Raw genomic sequence first — 22,091 nt, 5'->3', positions numbered from 1 at the left:
AAAACTGCACAGCTTTGCTCCAAAATCCCAGAGACCTTACTATGATTCACCAATAGGAACCTTCCAGAAGCTCCATCCAGGATCTTCATGTTTGAGTGATTCTTTAAGTGCCATACAGTCAAAACAGAGCATAATATCTTCTACAGAAGCCTGGACTGGTTGTAGACTCACCTCTTATTCTGTGCATTACACAAAACTGAAAGTCTACAGTTACTCATTAATAAGTCTCAGAAAACATCATTCCCAAATGAGGTTTAAATTACTGCAGCTGCCCAACTCGGTATTTTTTTTTTTTAATATCTCTTTCTTAGAAAGGGCCAGGGGTAGAAACTTGTCCTTCACCTTAAAAGCCATATCTCAACAATCCTAGAAATTTTACCAAGGTATAAAGTCCCCAACATTTTAAAGGATTTAACTCACATTCTGGCACTCATAAATATTATTAAGGTGTCTATATAGTATTATTAGCTACAACTTCCTGTTCACCAAATCCAATCAACAGGAAATCATTGTTGAGGTAGACCAATATGTTATCATATGCAATATAGAAGGGACCGTGGCCCCTGTGGGTTAGAAAGCCCTAAGTGCAGACAGTGGAAATAATTGCTGAATTAAACCAAACTGCTGGTGATGTTTTCACTAATAAAATAATTTAACATTTTTCTTCTAGGTCCCCCAAAATATTCATTTGCTCTTATAATACATATGTAACCACAACTGAAATTGGGGGCACCATCTGATTGTTTGTAGTAAACCAATGTATTTCTTCAAATCCTCTGTCTTCAGCGGATAATAGGCAAAAAGAATGATAATTTAGGGGCTGGGTCTGTGGCTCAGTGGTAGAGCTCTTGCCTAGCACAGACAAGGACCTGGGTTCAATCCTCAGCACCACATAAAAACAAATAAGTAAAATAAAGGTATTGTGCCCAACTACAACTAAAAAATAAATATTTTTTTAAAAAGGAATGATAATTTACTACCCCTGCATCCTTCTAATCCTTAATGGTAGAGGAAATTCTGAAACCCCTTCAGGGAAGCATTTATTGATTTAATTTCGAATTCTAGGAACTTCCATCAACATTACCACCATACAAGCTCTTGTTCCAACAATCTTAACACTAATGAGGGGCAGGGGTTCTATCAGTGTCTGAGTATGTCTATGCCAAATACCTCCCAGCATTAAGACAATATCTGTGAGGAGGGTGGAACTCCTAGGCCCCATTTGAAGACAGACTCAAGTCAAACTTATTAGACTTCCATAAGCTCTTCCTTTGACTTGCCCTTTAAATGTATTTTACTTCAGGAGACTACAGGTAAGAGTTAAAATAACACTCTAGCCACTGTACACCATGGATGACTCCTAAAGGCCTTTTGGATTAATAAATTCTACTTCCATTTTGCCTTCACATCTTATGCAATTCCTTTGATTGGTCAGTTCTTACTCAGAATTTCAAAAGGAAAGAAGTTTATGGAAAATGTGGTTGATTTTTAAAATATAGATGGTTAAATGTCAGACAAGGTGGTGCAAGTCTGTAATCCCAGCTACTTGGAAGCCTGGTGCAGGAGAATTTCGAGTTCAAGTCCAGCCCCCAGCTTAGTAAGACCCTATCTCAAAATAAAAATAAAAAGGGCTGGGGACTGAGCTCAATGGTAGAACACCACTGGGTTCAATCCCAGTGCCACAAAAGAAAGAAGACAGATGGTTAATATCGCTTTAATTTTTAATTTTTTGAGTTAGCTTTTTTATCAGAGACAACTGAATTGAACGTTTATGTTCTTATGCAGATTTAAAATAATAGCAAACTTCTTTAGTGCTTAGTATACCTATGTTAACCACTGTACTACACTTATTAAACCTCTCAGCAACTTTGTAAGTTCTCTTACTGTCTTTATAGCCAAGGAAACTGAGTCTCAGAGAGATTCATAATTTAGTTGGATGTAATAGAGCTACTCTAACTCCAAATTCTGTGTATGCAAGTACCCTGACTACCTCCCTTTTTCCGATTTGTTTTGAAAATGTTTTATAATAGATAACACAAGGATTCATATAATCTTACTCACAGGCTTGCTTTGTAATCAAAACTATCCAAATTATTTTCAAATTCTTTCATATAATTTGACTGCACATCTGGACACTTTCAAATATTCCAGTTGGTCAGTGGTGCAATTTTGAAAGAAAGAGAAGGAAGAAAGGAAAGAGGGAGGAAGAGAGAAATAGGAAAATTAAAATATAGTCACTTTTATCTAGTGAGTCAATATTTAATCTTTTAAAAATTAATGTGGGATGAGAATCCATGGGTAAGTAATACTTTTTATAAAAATTGCTGTAAAGAAAGCAAATGGCTACCAATATGGTAAATTTGAGAGGCCCTAGATTCCATGATTCCCACCAGAGTACTCCTCCAATATAAATCTTACTCATTTATATTGTTACCTTTCCTTGCTCTTGAATAAAAAGATTTAATGACAGGAGAGAAATAGAAACCATAAACCAATATGTACCAATTATTCTAAAATAACTCAATTGTTTTTTCAATTAATGGAAAAACAATAAATATGTGTCATGTAATCAATTTGGAAAATGCTAGCATTAGCAAAGCAGAACTACTAAGTTTTAATATGAATTTATGCATCATAAATCAGTAGAAGAGAATATAGTCACAAAACTTTTGGCAAGCAAATCATGGGTGGAACAGAAGATTAGAAAACAGTACACCTAATCATATTTTTAATTGAATTATCAATTTCCAACAATAATTACATCCTTAGAGACTGGAGGAAACAACAGCAATCATTATTTGTTGAACAAAAGGTTTCATTAGGATCTGTAAGCATGAGTCAAATAAAAGGGGCCATCCAATAGGTCTGTTATTTTACAATGCATTATCTACTATAGGGGCTGTTAAAAGTATTAAATAAATTATCAAACAAAGGATAGTAAGATGAATGGGTTAAAAATGTGATTTTACTCATCCATAAAGAAGAATGAATTTATGACACTTGTCCATATATAGATGGAAATGGAAACTATCATGCTAAATGAAATAAGCCAATCCCAAAAAACCAAAGGATAACTGTTCTTTCTAATATGCAGATATTAACACACAATAAGTGGGAGAGGAAAGGAAAGGATAGAAGTTCATTGGATTAGACAAAGGGGAATGAAGGGAAGGGAGGTGTGATGAGAATAGGAAAGAGAGTAGAACAAACAGGACAAAACTTTTCTATGTTCATATATGAAAACATGACCAGAAAACATGACCACATCATCATGCTCCTTTTTTTTTCTTTTTTTTTTTTTGTATTGGGGATTGAACCTGGGGTCTCACACATGCCAGGCAGTTGCTCTACCTCTGAACTATATCCCCAACCCCACTCTACATCATGTTCAACCGCAAGAATAGAATCCTAATTAGAATAAGTTATATTTTATGTATGCATAATATGTCAAAATACACTCTACTGTCATGTATATCTAAAAAGAACAATTTTTTTTAAAAAAGATGAAGGTACAAATAAAGCTTCAAAGTAGATATTAAAAATCACATCTACTAAGGAAAATGTACAAAATGTATGAATATTTTACAGAAGGCTAGGTGTCAACCATGGCCAATGAAGGATGGATAGGGGGTAACCAACAGCCACTGATGGGAAGGAATGTCTCCAGGCAGGAGCAGAGGCACAGGGAGAGGGAGGAGTAGAGGAAGAGAGGGCCTGAAGTTTGACTTCCTGGCTGCAGTCCTGTCACCTACCTGCAGGGGTTAGAAGAGAATTGATGACAAAGGAGTGGGGAAGAAGATGGAGAGGAAGGGAATAAACTTGCAAATGGAGAGGGAGTGCATAAACCTCTGGGCACACAGGGCATAGCAGAGAAATCTAAAAGAACGCCTAAGGAAAACTGAAGGCTCATTTCACCTACCTCATACTTTGGCTAAGGAAAAGGCCTAATCAAATATATTTGGATCTAAGTTCTGTGTCTCCACTTGCCAATACAGAGAGCCAAAGACAAGCAAGGTTCTTCTTGAAGATGTGTGTTATTCCCCAAAGAATCTTTTAGGAAAAGCAAGCAGTCTGAGAAATATTTGTTCATTGGATGTATTCTGGCAGCAGACCGAAAAACCCAGAAAATATCAAACACATGTACGTGTACATCATACACTTCATTCTTAGAACACTTGTGGTTTAATTGTTCTGTTATTATGAAGTACTTATTGCTTCTCTAGTAAACACACTTCAAAATCACCTCAAATGTATTTAAAATATCATAAGACAATAATGGAGTTTGTGTCCGAAAACTTCTTATAGATAATATTAACTGCTGATTAAGTTTTACAACTTTTAAGTAGGACAAATATTTGCTAAAACACATCCCCTTATGCCTATTGCTATAAAAGAAGGTAAGTGCTCTCCCGTGTCTTGCTTGGTTCATGAACATCCTGGCTGCTGATTCTTATAAGCTACATGGCACTCTTCTGAAATCTAGTGTTGATACATTCCACATGTAACCCCATTGCCCCTGGAAGGGAAACCTTCCTGCTAAGTCAGAGAGTTTATGAAAATGCAAAAATATCAGACAGCTATGTTTTTTTAGAAGCCACTGATGGATCTATCCTTTATCTTCTCACAAGTGGGGAGCTTTCTTCTTTCTCCAGATGGAATTTCATAGTTTCCCAAGGAGATGTATGGGTCATCTAAAGTAGAGTGTCTTGTGAAAACAGCACATTCTCCATTAAAGTCATCCATAGTCATTTGCTGCTTGACACTGCCCATAGCCCCTCCGCCCCCCCGCCCCCCACACACTGTCCCCAGCTTTCTTAACAGCAGAGGGGTTCACTTAAGACATCACATCATCCAAACTTTGCTTTGGTTCCAACTGAGAACACAAACATCACAGAAGCTTACATAGCTAGGAACAGTCAAAGGTATCTTGATTGTGGCTGGGTCCAGGCAATAGGTTGGGGCACTAAATTACTGTAGCATACTATAAAACAAATTCTTGCCATTTTCCTGTTCAGAATGAGCTGACAACCTGAATCTGATTAGGTTTCACTTGAGCTTAAGTCTCTGGGAGTCAAACATGAGAAGAAACAAGATACTCCCTATCACATGTGAGGCTGCCTAGGCAGGGCCAACTCTGCTGTTAGCTCAGCAATATTCAGAGAGAAAAATCAAGCAGTGTCTCTCTCCAGGTGACTATTTCCTGTGTTCCAAATTATGAGCTATAACACTGAGATTCTGGCAGCTTTTATATAGAAAATTGTGCCCCTCAGATTGTTATTTCAGACTGAATGGAGAGACATTAAATGCCATACATTATCTAATTGTGCCATCCTATTTATTTTAATCAGTGCAGCACTGTCTGTCCCATTCAAAAGCTCTGTGTGTGTGTGTGTGTGTGTGTGTGTGTATGTGTGTGTGTGTAAGGGCAGTGTGCTGCTTTGTTTCTTTGTTCCTGTGTGTTGACATGTCATTTTGAGAGTGGCTTCTGAGTGCAGCAGAGACCTGGTTTCAGATGCTAGTCGGAGCATTCTCAGACTCATTAATAATGGAGGAGTCTGACCGGAGCAGTTTTGCCTGCCTTTGTTTCCACTGTAGATGAAGGGAGACATGGATCTTTCTGTTTTGCCCAATAACAACCATCCTGACAAATTCCTGCAGCTTGACGTGAAGTCTTTAATGAGGAGCCCAGCCCTTCTGCAGGCTAGCCTCGCGAGATTTCCGGGTGGGCATTATCCTGCTGCACAACACTGGCAAAACCTTGTCTACTCACAGGTAAGATCTGGGGGCATATAAATCTGGGTGGCTTGTTTCTTTCTCGTTATTTGACATTTCATTATTTGTGAAAAAGAAGGTTATAGGAAACAGAGTGCAAGGCAGTGTTCTCTCTTCCAACCTTTCTCTAATGTCTTTATAAAATGTGTGAATTCTCCCACCCATTCATTCTCCTCCAATCACTAGCTATTCTGCTTGTCTGCGTTTTAGATTTTGTATAGACCTCATTTTACTCCTTCCCTTAATAATTTTTAAACCAACTGTTATATTTGCAAATAAGGTTGTTAGGGAAATCGACCCTTCCTCTATTTGCCTTCTGGTGTAGCCTTAGTATAAAGGTTCAGAAGCTTACAATGCAGGGGTTTTCAAGCCTCAGAGGCAGCTGGTGCTAGCTTCTGCCTCAGACTAGATCCCTTCATTTACATGGAGAGCACTCAGCACAACAATGGAAACCTACTGAGAAGAAGGGAAACACGCAGGAATACTCCATCTTGGATAGGCGCACGTCTGTTTCAGATACACTTATTTTCCACAGGTGTCCATGTAGACATGACATACCAATCAAACCTTCAAACTTAATGCAGATCTTATTTATCTTGTTCTTTGTTTGGCTCTTTATTCTTTTTGCTGACCAAAAGAGAAGATTATTCTTCTTTATAGCTTTATAGCTATGATGAATTCCATGTGCTGTAAAAATTATAAAGGCCCTGATGTTGCACAGCTAATGAAACAGGAATAATCTTTGTTTTAAGAAGTAAAGGCTAATGGGGTTAAGGGTTAGGCAATTTAGAAACAGGAAGAAGCATTTCATTTTAGAACAGATGTGACTGACCTACAAACCCCTGCAAGTCATTAAATCCTTTGGAGTGGTTCAAATTCCCTGAACAGAAATTTGTTTTCTTTCAAGAACAGTTGCTGCTCTTGAGTCCTGGTGTAAAGTGACTCCTTTGTGGTATGTTTGTGGGCTCCTAGGGACATTTATCATGAGATCATTCAAAATCAAGCACACTCAAATGATTATGTAAGTGTTTCCTCCACCTATAAGGGTTCTAATTTATTTCCATTGTAAGGCAGCTGATTATGACAACAGAGTTTTTAATATGAAGTGAAGCAGTGAATCTAATTGTTGCTGGTCAGTTTGTGCCATACCTACCTCAATACCCAAAATACTGGATTTAAAGATCCATCATATTCCTAAATCCTTTGATGATCTTAAAATCCAGTATCCATATATTTGTTGGATTAAAAAATAATTCTCAAAGAATTGGGCATATGAAAGCCTTAAATAGTTGGAATGACACTTGAAAGAAGACCCTGAATATGCCTGGTGTATTGAGGTATTAGGCCCAGAAAGTGACCCCTGCCAGTTTTAAAATCCTCACCATGGTGGGAAGTCATTAAGCCAATGAGAAGAACTGGAATAGAGAATTAGAAACGTGATTTCTTGTCTCAAATCCACAGTAAGCCAGTATGATAATCCATAATCAGTCCAGGCCTCAGTATTTTCATTTGCAAAATGAGCACAAGATTTACTTAAAGTGTTTCCTTAAAATTGAGGGTAAATAAAAGGTAAAATAATTGAGAAGCAGTTTTCTGTAAGAGTGGAAGAAATTTTAATAGAAGTGTGTATGTATATATTATTATTTACCTATATCCCAAAATGTATATTGAAGTTATCCTTTCATTAGAATTTAGAACACAGCAGATAAATATAGTACCACTTCCATTATTTTATAGATAGTTTGGTTGGAGATGTTTGTGTGTATGAGTGGGTAAGGAATGTACTCAGTATATCTGTCAAGCTGTGTGGCTAACCCAAACAATAATTTGATAATCACAAGAAAGCCTTACAAATGTCAGTGGTATCAACTAATTTTTTGGAAATATATTGCTTAGGGGCAGGGTATCTGGGATGCATGGAACATAAAAGGACTTAACCTACAAACTTGCCATCAAATAGTTGTTAATTCAGTGGTTAAAACAGGAACCATGAAGATCTCAAATATCAAGTTGAATTCTGAAATATATATACTGGATTTATGTCAGTGACTTAATTTATAATTAAAAAAAATTTTACAATCCACTTTCAGAGGAAATTTCCTAAGCCATTTTTTACATGCACCAACACCATATTATATAACATGAAGAACTAAGCACTGTTCTCAGGCAAGTCAGTAACCAGTGACGTTATCAATTTCTGTCTAGGCATATATTCAGGTCTCCCATGTTTTCAAGGAAAACAAATATTATTTGATTTCACTACTTTACTCTTTCTAAATACATTCACTAGAGAAGTAAAAAAAAAAAAAAGCTTTACAATAAATTTCACATCAATGCAATGAAAAATGTTTTCTAAAGTCTAATATATCTGGTTGTTAAAATGATTTGGGGCATGTATCTAATGAAAGCACTCAGAATTGTATTCCAAATATTTCTGCCAACTCTATAAAATGAGGTTAAAAAAAAAAGGAAAAACTTGCTTAAAATATTTTAAGTAATAAAATGTGTTTTTTTCAGGTATTGTGATAGGCCTCTTAATTTTTTTTTCTTCTGATTAGCAGTTGGACTTCCAAATCTTTTCAGACTAATCTCTTTGTTATATCTTTTCTTGCCTTCTGTCACATCAGTTTCAGAACCCAGGAACATTCCAGACTAAACTTGTGAGCTGAAGCCAAAGGCCAAGGGTGAGATACTTCTCTTCCTTAATCTCTAGGTGATGTCATTTACGAGGTTCATTTCATAAAATCACCATTCTTCACTCTGTTTCAGTCCTATAGCTCTCTTTTTTTCATTAAATTCTAATGTCTTTCCTTTCTCTCTCACACCCTCTCTCTCCATATTTGTTTTATTTTTTTTTCTTGGTAGTTGCTGAACACATATGTCATGATTTCACTAAGAATGTCTCTATTCTTAGTCTCCTGTTTACTATTTTGAAACAGCCCTGCACATACAAAAGTCTTCAGTTTTACGCTTTTTTTAGGGAGATGGTTATGGGAATTTGTAGGTATGCAAATTGCCATCTATAATTAGATCAAAAAGCATCATCAAGTTGCTCATAGTTTTACCTGTATGTACCTTTAAGAACATGATTTATTAAGTTATACTTAATTTATGTAGCTCAAAGAATCCCCAACACAGTTACAAAATTGGCCTTGGATGGTCTGAATTCAGCAACAACAAACCACATTTTTCCTCTCTGCTGCTCTTAAACTAGACCTGAATGTCTTACTCTAAAGACTGCAATGAAGACACCATGCATGTGACAATACTACGTTAAGGACTCCAGAACCCTGGTTACCTGTAGTAGAAGTCAGGAGATAAAGTTCTAGAGAGAGGACTGGGTCGGGCCACCAAGGATCTATATGCTTTGACTAAGATTTTAAATTTTATCCTGAAAATTTGAAGAAATAAGTGAAAATTTCTAAACAAGAAAATCACCGGATTAAATCTGTGTTTCATAAAGATAAACATCCAAGCAATTTGAAAAACAGAATTACTGTGGTTCCTGGAGAACAGATATTCATTTGTCTACAAACCCATGCATGAAGTACAAACAAAATGCCTTGCTGGAATTGTGATTATTATTAGGATTACATTGTATATATAGATCAAAATGGGGAAATTGGATATCTTCAGGATTTTGATTCTCTCAATCCACAAACATATCTTTTTATTTATTCTATTCTTCACATGGCTTTCAACTATATCATACAATTTTCCACATAAAAATTTTCTATATAGTTCATTAGATTTATATATAAATAGTAGAAAACTTATTATTCTTGAGAGTAGTCCTTTTAAAATCATATTTTACAGTAATAAGCCATGTATACCCTTGATTGTTATAAATTAATTTTGAAGACAAGAAATGTGGTAAAGTCCTTATTTTATTTTGCATGTTAATATTCCTCTGTATCATGGTGTCATTTGCTGCTTTGTTTCACTATTTATAAACATATCTCTTTTGTTTCTTTATTTTTTTTCTTATTGCTTTACTTTGAGCTTTCACTGCAACATTATAGTGATATGATTACTGACGCCCTTGTATTAGTTCAAAAACTTAAATAAGCCAGGCACGGGGGTGCACGCCTGTAATCTCAGCAATTTGGGAGGCTGAGGCAAGAGGATGAAGAGTTTAAAGCCAGCCTTAGTAACCTTGTGAGACACTTAGCAAGTCAGCAAGACTCTGTCTCTAAATAAAATACAAAAAAGGTCTATTGCATAGTGATTAAGTGCCCTGGGATTCATTCCTGGTATCAAACAACACCACAACAATAAATAAATAAATAAATAAATACTTCCGATATTTCACCATTAAGTAAACTGTGTCCTGGACATTTTTGGCCCATTCTTTTAATGAGCTTAAGATAATTCTTCACTCTTCCTAATTTGCTAAGAGATTTCTCTTTAAATATGTTTGAATATTTTCCAAATCGTTTTTGTAACTATTGCAAAACTCTAAATTTTTCCTGTTAATGTATGAATTTCATTAATATTCTACTATTTTACCATATTCCTGGTAAAATACCCTTGTCTATAAATCTGATTATCCTGGTATGTATCATTGGTACATATTGTAGCATTTTGTGCTGAAGTATTTTATTTATAGTTTTTGCATTTATTTTCAGATAAGAAAATTGGCTTAGAATTTTCTTTTTTTAACTGCCCCTATCACAACTTTATGCCAACCTTATAAAGTGAGCTAGAGAGTATTCTTGTTTTCCTATTTTGGGGATGAATTTAAGAAGGATAGTAGTTATTTGTTTTGAGAAACTGGTTTTAGAACTTGACTTCAAATCTCTTTGTTCTGATGTTATTAAGTTTGTGTGGGCTGGGTGGGGTAAATTTTAAACTATTGATTCAAACTTATATTATCACTAGCTTATTAGTATTTTCTGTTTTTTCAATTAAGATGGGTAAGTTAAGGACTGGGGATGTGGCTCAAGCGGTAGTGCGCTCACCTGGCATGCACAGGGCGCTGGGTTCAATCCTCAACATCACATAAAAATAAAATAAAGATGTTGTGTACACTGAAAATTAAAAAAAAATAAATATTAAAACTCTCTCTCTCTCTCTCTCTCTCTCTCTCTTACAAAAAAGATGGGTAAGTTAATATTACATAAGAAATTACCTAATCACATGTAAGTTTTTAAAGCTTCTGAGATTACTTAGTGACTTGGGAGACTGAGGCAGAAGTATTTAAGTTTGAGACTAGCCTTGACAAATTAGAAAGACACTGTCTCAAAATAAAAATTAAACAAAACCAAAAAGGTCTGGGGACATAGGTTAGTAGTAAATCCCCCTGGGTTCAATCCCCAGTACCATTAAAAAAAAAAAAAAAAAAAAAAAAAAAAGGTAGTTAAGATTTTCTCTCTCTCTCTCTCTCTCTCTCTCTCTCTCTCTCTCTCTCTCTCGTTTTTCCTTTTTCTTTTCTTTTTTTTTTGATTTTTTATTGTTACTATTATTTGTATTTGTTTTGTAGGTTCTGGGAATGAAACCCAGGACCTCAAGCATGCTAGGCAAGCACTCTATCCCTGAATATATCTGCAGGCAGGCCCTTATTGTTTGTCTATCTCCACTGTTTCTTCTCATGTTCCCTTTACATCTCTAATTCAGTGTCATTTGTGTATGATTTTCCTGAGCAGAATTGCTAAAGATTCTTTTAATTTATTGGCCTTTTCAAAAAAAAATTGTTCTGAACATTGTTCATTCTCTCCATTGTATAACTGGAGTTATTCTATTTTATTTATTTTATTTCTGCTTCGTATTATTTTATTTTGACTGATTTCTTAGACTTACTCTGGGTTTTGTTTGGAAGACTTTAAATGGATGCTTATTAACCTATTCATTTTTCCATTTTTCTTTTATAAAATATAAAAGAATATATACCCATAATATTCCCTCAAAATACTATTTCAGCTCCATACAATAATTTTGCAATGGACCATTTTTCACTTTCATTCCATCTTAAATTTTAAAATTTAAATTATTGTGACTTTAAAATGCATTTTTAAATGTCTACAAAATTTTGTATTTGAAATTACCTTCTTGATGATTTCCAGATTTATAACTAAATTGTTAGGGTCATAGGGGATGATCAATATAATATTGAGTCTCTAATTTCTTTTGGAGCCTAACACACTATCAAGTTTTTTGAAATATTTCAGTGTATATTTAAAAATGAAATATTTTCAGTTTTTTAATAAATACATATATGCCACTCTATCAAACCTGCTCATTTATTGTGTAAATCATCTTTAATAATTGTTTTGTATGCTTGATAAAAATTTCATATATAAAAATAATCATAATTCAGGTTGTGCTTTATAAAAGTTATTTTATTAGATACATATAAATTTAGAGTTATAGTTTACTGGTGATGTCTACTTTTATTCATCTTCCTTTGGAACTTTGTATCTAACAAAGTGGATTTTGTCTGAAATGATATTATATATTATCATAATAACATATTATTATAAATATCATATAATGATATATTATATTTCACATATAATAATACAATACATATAGTATGATGTGACTTATAATATATAGAAGGTCTCTTTCCTCATATAATATATATGTGTGTATGTATATATCATATATCTAAGATTTTATATATATATATATATATATATATATATATGTATGTTAATGATTAGGCTAAATTATACTGTGGAAACAAATATATATAAATTCTTACTGAATTACCATAGTAAGATGTATCTCTCATTCATACTAGGTATGATGAAGGTGGTAAAGTTGTCCCAAGAGGCTCATTTCCAAGTAGAATTGAAGCCTTCCCTCTTGAAGCTCTATAGTATTGGAATCTCTATAGGCTTGTTGATAGGAAAGGGAGAAAATGAACCCCAGATCTTGCTTGGGATTTTTCAGGTCATGTCAGAGTTTCATTAGTCACATATCATAATCCAACTGCATATATTCTTGAAAAAATGTGTTTACTGATATTATAATTAGAGTCTACCATTATCTTATCCTGTTAAATATGTAGACCATGTATTTATATATAATAAAAATAAGATTCCTTATATATATCTTACATATATATATTTATCACCTTTTATGTAAATATGTATATGAATACAGTATCATCATTTCCTAAATTGAGAACCTTCACCTCCTTTCAGAAGTACCAATCTCAAGGTAAACCTGTCACTATACCTAACAGATGTCCCTTCTATAAACTTACAGTGGTAGAAATAGGATTACTATAGTAATTTCTTTCTTTCTCAATAGGAAAAATGAGAGACATAGTTTCTCTCTAATTACATCTCTTTCTTTTTTATTGGTGGGGGGTACTGGGGATTGAACTCGAGGCACTCAACCACTAAGCCACATTCCCAGCATTATTTTGTATTTTTTATTTAGAGACAGGGTCTCACTGAGTTTCTAAGGGTGCCACCATGCCTGACTGTTTCTTGTATTCTGCCAATGCTCTGAGCCTTGTAATAATGTATGTAAATGCTCTGACTAGTTACATGTCTCTCTCCTAAAGTTTTAGATTATTACCTGACCACAGGTAATAATTATACCAAATGTTTTCCACTGTATAATATGAATAAACATCATTCCATTTTCCAGTGTCACTTTTGTCCCATTCCACTTCTTGACTGCTAAGCTAATGCCATACAGTTGTGGAATATCAAGCTCTCACTTCCCTGTATCACTGAGGGTAGGCTGTTCTACTCTGTGATGAAAAATAAACCACATTTAGGAGAAACTGGAAGATCAGAAGATGCTTTTTGCAGAATACCATGACCCAGAATATCAAATTGTTTCATTTTATGTTTCTGCCATCTCAGAACCATTGCCTACAAAGTCATCAAAAAAGAAATAGAGAAGTAAGAGCAGAAGAAGGAGGAGGAATAGGAGGAAGTGAAGAAAGGAAGCCCAGAATCTTGTGGGAGATTTCAGGCACCATCTTGGGAGTGTTCTGTATTGATTTTTTTCTACATGTCAATGGGCCCCATTCTATCTTCAGGACAATCCTATGTGCTCAGGAGGGGGAAGCAAAATTGGTGAGCTTTTAGCTAGTCACCCCCACACCCAGCTCTCACTGTTTATATTTTCCTAGTATATATTTTACAGTCTTTCACACTCATACTTTCTGAGTCCTTATATTTCAGGTATTTATTTTGTAAATATTACATTATTTAACTTTTTAAAAAAAAATCTGATCTGATAACCTCTGTCACTTAACTAGGAAATTTAGTCTGTTCATTTTTTTTTTTTAAAGAGAGAGAGAGAGAATTTTAATATTTATTTTTTAGTTTTTGGCGGACACAACATCTTTGTTGGTATGTGGTGCTGAGGATCGAACCCGGGCCGCACGCATGCCAGGCGAGCGCGCTACCGCTTGAGCCACATCCCCAGCCCATAGTCTGTTCATTTTTAATATGATTATTTTCTTGATATATTTCATCTATATTCTTTGTTTCATTGTTTTAGTCCGCTTAAAGATCAATCAACTTGCCTTTATTTTTTTCTAGTGTTCCATTGATTTAAAAGTTATATATTCTTTTTCTATTTTTAGTGATATCTCTATGCTCTCACTGAAATTATTTCCTCATATACCCTAATCAAAATATATGTCTTAAACTTATCACTATCCAGTATTTTCGCTTCTTATTTTAAAACTCACAGATTAGCAAATATTATTTCTTCCATTTTGCAAGAAATTTATCAATTTTCTCTCTTTTACTTTTCTCAGAATCCCTTCTTGCGTCTTAATTTTTCCTTCTATTACCAAATTTCCTCTTCCTGAACTACATTTTTTAGAGGGTTTTCCCCTAATGGCCTCTTGCTTTCTGTTTTTTGAATGCATATGTCTTTCTATCTCAGTCTCTTTATTAAATGACATTTTGCTTGCATATTAAAGGTATAATAATCAGCTATATAAAGAACAAATGAACAAAGTAATGGTTTGATCCAGAAAAGTCTAGATAAAGTTTTTAAGTGTCTCTTTCCTTAAGTGTTTTAAAGTCTAATGTACTTCAGAATCTATCTGATTAAAACAATGGAATTGCTCTTGAATTTTCCTTGGGTAAACATATTCTATCTAGAATGTCAAACAAAATGGAAGGTTAGAGTTGGATTTATACTTTTTTTAAATTTTCTTTCTGCTACTTAAAAATATTCAAATACAAGTGAATCTCAACTATAACGAGTATTCTTTAAATCTTGCCATATACTTGTTTTGTTTTGGTAGTTCTAGAGATTGAACCCAGGGCCTCCCACATGCTGGACAGGTGCTCTATCACTGAACTACATCCCCACCACAGATACACGCATGCACACATACACACTGGGATTATAGGCATGTACCACCACACCCAGCCTCCATCAGATTCTTAATAAAGTTAAGTTACAGTTTCCCTTGACATGTCTTTCAAACGTAAAGTTGACATTCAGAGCAAAACTCAATGACACCTTAATCTAAGATAAAACTCAAAACTTTCAAGATACATAGTCCAGAAATAGGACTTGAATGTTCTTTTAGAATGTATATGTGTATCTCAGATTATTATGCTATATTTTAAATATTAGTTTTTCTAAGACTATAGACATTCTTATAGTGTGTTTAATTTTTTTTTCGTGAGTCCCCAAATTTATTTTCTTCATTATAGAGCTTTCTTATTTAGGAAGCAAGTAACAGTTCAGCAGACAAGTAACCTAACAAAGCCAATTTGTCAATGTCAGAAGAATTATCCTCTTCAGAAATGATCAAAGATGTCTAGACTTGAAGGGAAAAAAAATGAGTCAGAATTATGTTAAGCTCAAGCAATCTAAATTTCTTATCAAATTGTTCTTTGCTCAATTCTGAAACATTACTTACGAAGCCATCCATTTTTAAGATAAATGCAAGTCAAAGGTTTATTATTTTATGGCACACTGTGGTGTAAAAGAATATAAATTGACTTTGAGCAGACCAAGAGTCTATTAAAGTCAGAAAGAATCTCCAAGTTGATCTCTAAGTATGTGAAAAATGCATGGATTAAGAGAGGGGAAACTCAACACCAAGGAGAATGTGAATGGTTTATCTAGATGACTTCTTTTCTTTTGTTACCAGCCATTTCAGAATGAAATTATATATAATACTAGTTTACAACTTCAGCATATATATATTCAATGTATATTTAAATATATTAAATATAATTTATATATATATATATATATATATATATTCATGTATTCCAACATGTATCCCAATAGATGCTGAGGACATTATATATTGATCATCACAGATATGACTGAGAGGAGATAAATCCTGTTGAATTCTCTCTGTTTATGAAGGTTTCAGTATGGGAAATACATTTATTGAAATGGTATTGTCAATTAAGGAAGTGGGTCACCAGTTTTTAAATGGTTTAAGCTATCTGAAAATGAACTAATGTGAGATTTCTTTCCCTTTGTGCTCCATAGTAAATACAGCATTATTCTAGGGCTTTTCTGTTTATGAAGGTTTCAGTATGGGAAATACATTTACTGAAATGGTATTGTCAATTATAGGGCTTTTCTGTTTGATATCAATTTCTACTTAGATAATGAATAAATTTTAATTTAAAAACTTTCCGCCTTCAGGACATCTTTGTCATTCTGAAGGGGGAAATATCGCATCAACGTAAAATTCTGAAAGATAAGACAGACACAGAAAGGCAGGCATTGTATGATTACACTTATATAAATGACAAAATGAGTCCACATTAACCTCTGCTGTTAGCATTTGGGGTGACTGGACCCAGCAAGGGGTAGAGCTGGGAAATGGGTAGGAAATGAGCCACTGACATCCAGCTCCTTGCTCTGGATGTGAAACTGGATTTATGGGGTTTGTGAATATTTATTGAGACACACAGTCATCATATGTGTACTTCTCTAAATCCACATTGTGCTGCATTGAAAATGTTTTTTCTCAAGATCTGAAAGTTAGTATGTGAGCCATCTAGCAGAGGGCTGGTCTGTAGACACATAGAAGAGTACAATGATAAGTTGGACCAGTCCTCAAAGCTGTCTGAAATAGGAGCCAAGAGAGCATTTTTAAATCCAAAGCATATCTATTAAATGTCTTTTAATCTTGAATTTGCTGGATTAATACAACGGTGTTAAATATTAATTTTATCAGTCATGGAATGCAAAATAGAGTGATGCATAATGTCACTAGATCAAAATTCAAGTAAGCTGGGAAAATTGGCTTTGTTCAGAATTCTACCAGATGAATTAAAGAATAGTATTCTATCTCTATTCTATTATAAAATAGCCTTTAAATGAATATTAACTCAGAATAAGATCACATGTAAGGAAAAAATTTAATTAATGGTAAGATTCTAAGTCAAAGTAGGTACCACAGCCCTTTCTCATTCATTGGCCTCATCTCTTAGGTTTGTAGGCAGAATCAGCAAATTTTCAGGTCCAGTTATCTTAATGGCACTTTCTACCATCAGGAGGCCATTTATTAGAGAAGTCTTGTCTCTTTGTCTCTTAACAGAGAGAAAAGAAGGATATTGCTGCTCAGCGAACTAAGAGATCCAGCAGGGAGGGCTCTGTCACTCCTGATAGCCCTCCACCATCCATGTCCTCAGTCATGAAGAATAATCCACTGTATGGGGACTTAAGTATGGAGGAAGCTATGGAAGAAAGAAAAAAGAACCCTTCATGGACCATTGAGGAATACGATAAACATTCCCTGCACACAAACCTCTCGGGACATCTGAAGGTATTTAAGACTAAGAAACACCTTCTTCATTTGATGAGGGGGATCAATTAAATAACCCTAGAAGAAAGTGTTAGTGAGATGGCAGGCACTCTTTACTAGACAGAGTCTCCATGTTTCAGATTATTTGGGCCTCTGACTTTGCTTTCTCCCTCTTAGTCAAAATCTGTGTTTATTTGTTTTGAGTTTTACAATTTCAGTCATTACTGGCATCTATATAATGTAGAGAGAACAAAAAAATAATGTGGCATTGAACAAAGATTTTTCTGGGAAGATAAAATGTTTTTGAAAATTACTTGGTAAGATTATCTGTTTTCCCCTAGTTTGTAACCATTTCATTCATGAACATTTAAGAATCTATTTCCCATCCTGTATTTATTTAAAAATATTTAAGTGCTTTGTCTTAGGTACTGGGCAAGGGAGTTCTTAACAGAGATCATTTCATTTCAAGCTCACCCCATGATTTAAGATTTACATTTTGGTCATTTTCCTGTGTCTCAGTAACAAAACAAAACAAAACAAAAACATTTCAACACAGCAAAAGTATGCAATGAACTCATTCACCCAGTTTAAACCCAACTTAAGTTTTTCTTTCTTTTCTTTTTTTTTTCTTTCCTGATGTCACCCACAAACAGAAAACCTAGAAATACCTGAAAAGCAGAGAGGGTGGCCCTCTGTTTTCTGAAAGGACTGGATTCCTAACCAGCCTTGGCTTGTCTTCATCTGCCTTGGGCCAATAAAGCCTGACATTTTCCAAGTACCTTTTTGAAAAAATGTGTATCTGTTCCAAGCCTTATACCTGAAGTACCAGAGGCCTTTATTTTTTTTTTTCCTTTGAAGGGGACAGTACATATCCCCTTAAGTTCTACCCACACTTTAAAAATCTCGTCTAAGCACTCCTTGATATACTTTCTGGTCCAGAATCTTTGATGTTTCATAAATTACATTATTGAATCTATCTCTTCCTTACAGTAGACCCTTTCCAAGTCATTTCCAAAGCAGATTCTCCCCCACATGTACATGTCTTTTCCTTTTCTTTCTTCTTTAAATCTTGGGTTTCTTAACAGGAGGTTTAAGGTCAGGACTTCTAATCTACTGCTAGAAAAAAAAATGTATTTATTTCCAAATTTCCAAACATTTCTTGACCACATGCTTTTGTTTGTGTCTATTATTTATGTTCATGAGAAGAGAATGAAATGTAGAGATGGATTTTATGTCCTTGCTCTCAAAAAACTTATTTAACTGAGCAAATTAACAAACACTAAGAACAAGACACCACAGGATGAGTGCAATCATAGTTAGAAGTGCTGGGAAGATCTGGTAGGGTATAAAAATCAGCCCTAATCATAAAAAAAAGACTACATGACAAAATTAATTTTGTTTGAGCTTGAAGGGTGTGCACAATTTAAAAAAATGGGGATAGTTTACATGAGTGGGGAGGCTCTTCTTGCTGGAGCAGCAAGAACAAAGGCAGAAATACAGGAAAGTGAGAGAATGTGTGGAAGTAGGGAGTCCAGTTTTGCAAGAGCCATAGTCAATGTAATAGAATGGTGGGGAAATAGACTAAGAAATAAAGACAAAAAATGTTTGAGAATAGGAGAGATCAGGGATGGGGAACGCTGATGGATGGTTACCCGGTTGCAACTGGGCAGGAGACGGAAGCTATGGTAGGCTGTTATTCACAGAAGGTGGGTGACTGCAGATGACAGTTCAGTAGTGTGCATTTCAGAAAGCCAGAAGAAAGATACTGATCACTTTCAATTATGAAGAATTATACATATTGGAGGAGATAGATGTGTTGAACCTGTTTTAAGCATTATAATGTTTAATGTATCACTTAAGCAACTTTAATTTTTAAAAGTTTCAATGTTAATCTAAGGAAATGGAAGATGATTGGCAATGAAGACTAATTTTTATAAGTTGAACAAGTATGTGAATTATGTTTGGAAAGATCAAACATAAACATAAATGCCACATTGTTTTGCTGAAAACAACAATCTGTGCCACACCCTCTATGTGTACACACACACACTCTCCTTTCTCAGGCCTGTTCATGGACCTCATGACACTATTCTACAGCACTAATTTCCTGAGGGAAGCTTCTGGAAGCCATGGCTTCTGTTTATATTAAAATTTCTTCCTATACCTCCATAATTTAACTTCTTTAATTATTACTCTACCCTCATCTAATATATAGCAACAGAACCCCTAACATATTTTCTGAAACTCTGACACCATTTATGGGTGGTTAAGGTACCTGAGGCCAGAAGCAGAATTTAAGAAAGGATATTCTCCATGATGAAAGATTTTAATGGACAATAGAGGCATGAAACTTGGCACAATGCAGACCTCTGATTAGGACTCAAATAAGATGAAAGATAAGAGTAAGGTAGACAAATATTTTTATATATCAATATCCTTAAGTACGGGTCTTCCAAATTTTATTGTAGTATTTGAGCATTTCTAAGACTAAGAAGTTCAAACTCATACCACAGTGATGGAAGAGCTATAATGCCACTGCCAGATGTACCCCAGCTCCCTGCATGCATGCACATTCCTCTCCTAGCCATGCACACAGAAGTCTGAAGCTAGTTCAGTGAACCCTGAGATTGACAGCTGTGGAAGCCGGTGGTGCCACACTCCAGCTGACTTTATGTCCCCTGAGACTGGAAAGGCAGGGAGAGGGTGGGCAGCTTGCTTCCTGCCCTTGCAAGCATCCAGGAGAGCAATAATGAGGCCTGGAGTGACTTTGTGAAAGTGGCAATTCACCATTCCCTGTAAATTTGTTGCATGCCTACTAGGTGTCAGGCATGGACACTGAATCGGTAGCACTAAAACGGCAGAGGATAAGAAGAAATGTGATTTTTCAAATGTATGGACAGTAGAGTTTGCAGGTGATTTATTGGATGTAGGAGAGCAGGTTCACTTGAAGATGACTCTCTGGGAATGAAAGGAACATGAAGTCAGTGAAACAGAAACAGAGAGAACAGGAACCTGCGTGAGAAAGGAAATACTGGGTCTTTTCTTTAGAAGGTCAAATGGTTGTGAAGCTTCTGCAGGGCAGACAAGCTGAAGCCCTCTACAAGGGAGACCAACAGGTTGAAAATCACAGAATGGACTCCTGACACTTCATCTTATTCTCTCTCCATGGAAATCAGCTGTGTGTTTACTGAACAAGCTCACCAAATATGCTTATCCCTGCCATGCAAACAAAATCAAACCCCTAAGGTTCACCTAAAGCAAGGAATTTTAATTCTATATCAGCTTACTAACCTAATTTATACACACTACTTATAAGGTATAAAAAATACTAAATTGGCTAAAAGATGACAGAAACAACTTTTTTTTTTTCTGAACCTCCAATGTCAGCAATTTAATAAGAAATTGTTCAGGTTCTCTAATGAATTCTGATGCAGACCTATAAATTAGCTGCAGGATCCCTGGTCAGCCAGGAGACTGTAGTGGGCTTCTTTAACATTCAGGGAAGTCAAGCCTCTCTTACTCGAGCTGTGTCACCTAAGCCTCACCCAGGACAACCTTAATATGGACCTTCAGGATCTCTGACAGTGTCTTGTTGTGCAATTTTAGTCTGTAACACTGACTGATCACTGATTAATGATATTCTCTGTGTACTTTTCTTTTAGGAAAATCCCAATGACCTACGATTTTGGTTGGGAGATATGTACACGCCGGGTTTTGACACCTTATTGAAAAAGAAGAAGAAGCGTGAAAAGCGATCAAAATTATGTCGCATGGGTCTAATCTTACTCCTCGTTACTTCCATCTTGGTTACCATAGTGACTATCAGCTCTCTTTTCACCTAAAGAAATTGCCACAGAGTCCCTTTGAATGTCTTAAAAAGCTTTCTAAACATTTGCAGGAAAACATGTTCATGCCGTATGAATGTATTGTTGCCTGTGCAATTCAGTGTAATCGTCCTGTAGAATGTGAACATTGTGACATGCTGGCTTCTCTGCTTTCTTCTGTGAAACCTGTGTACAAATTCCAGCCTGTGCTTTGTCCTTAGGGAAGCAGGGATCCTGAGGCTCAGACCACAGAAAAGTCACTGTAGTGCAACCAAAATTAATCATTTCAAGAAAGAGTAAAAGAGCATGGGTTGTCAGCAGGTTTGTCTCAATACTCGAGTCATTTTCATCTTGTTTTTTAAAATACGAGTCACCCCTCTCCACCCCATTCTCCTGTAGGCACAAAGGAAGTATGAGCCAATCGTTTTTTAAAACAAGGTGGAGGGAGTGGGGGAGATTTTGTTCAAACCTATTCTTGTTTTCCTAGTAATCATTTATAATGACCCTATTTCATGTTACCATTTTAGCAAGATTAAACTTGGACAGGCCTGAGTTATTTAGTTAATTACATTTAGATCTAATTGTGTTTATTACTAGATCCAAATGGGCTAGTGTGACCCCTGGTGGCAGTCAGTGAGTGCATGTTTCCAGCCCTGGCCTAGGTTGTAGGGGCCCTAGAAAAGCAGGAGAACTGCCAAAAGAAGAGGCTTTGAATCCTAACTGTGCAGTTTACTAACTGTTGAGCCTTCAGAAAGATATTCTCTGGGAGAATGGGTAACACTATC

The 22,091-nt window shown here is 35.3% G+C and overlaps 1 protein-coding gene across 1 annotated transcript; it reads left to right on the top strand.

The window, feature by feature from the left end:
• The first annotated feature begins 5,595 nt into the window (after nucleotides 1–5,595).
• Nucleotides 5,596–21,324, top strand: Minar2 (membrane integral NOTCH2 associated receptor 2). The gene is made up of 3 exons (XM_026408508.2): nucleotides 5,596–5,772; nucleotides 17,276–17,503; nucleotides 21,145–21,324. The coding sequence occupies exons 1-3, from the start codon at nucleotides 5,596–5,598 to the stop codon at nucleotides 21,322–21,324; spliced, it is 585 nt and encodes a 194-aa protein (XP_026264293.1).
• The last annotated feature ends 767 nt before the right edge of the window (nucleotides 21,325–22,091 follow it).

This window comes from Urocitellus parryii, chromosome 1 (genome assembly GCF_045843805.1).
Source record: "Urocitellus parryii isolate mUroPar1 chromosome 1, mUroPar1.hap1, whole genome shotgun sequence".
Taxonomy (NCBI): Eukaryota; Metazoa; Chordata; class Mammalia; order Rodentia; family Sciuridae; genus Urocitellus; species Urocitellus parryii.
Note: the sequence above shows the minus strand (reverse complement) of the source record. Positions and strands in the feature narration are given on the sequence as shown.

What these genes read in the sequence shown, in the direction of transcription:
- Minar2 (XM_026408508.2), top strand. Translation starts at nt 5,596, where the DNA reads ATGAAGGGAGACATGGATCTTTCTGTTTTGCCCAATAACAACCATCCT. An exon ending in AAAACCTTGTCTACTCACAG is followed by an intron (nt 5,773 to 17,275) that starts GTAAGATCTGGG and finishes GTCTCTTAACAG; the next exon opens with AGAGAAAAGAAGGATATTGC. An exon ending in ACCTCTCGGGACATCTGAAG is followed by an intron (nt 17,504 to 21,144) that starts GTATTTAAGACT and finishes CTTTTCTTTTAG; the next exon opens with GAAAATCCCAATGACCTACG.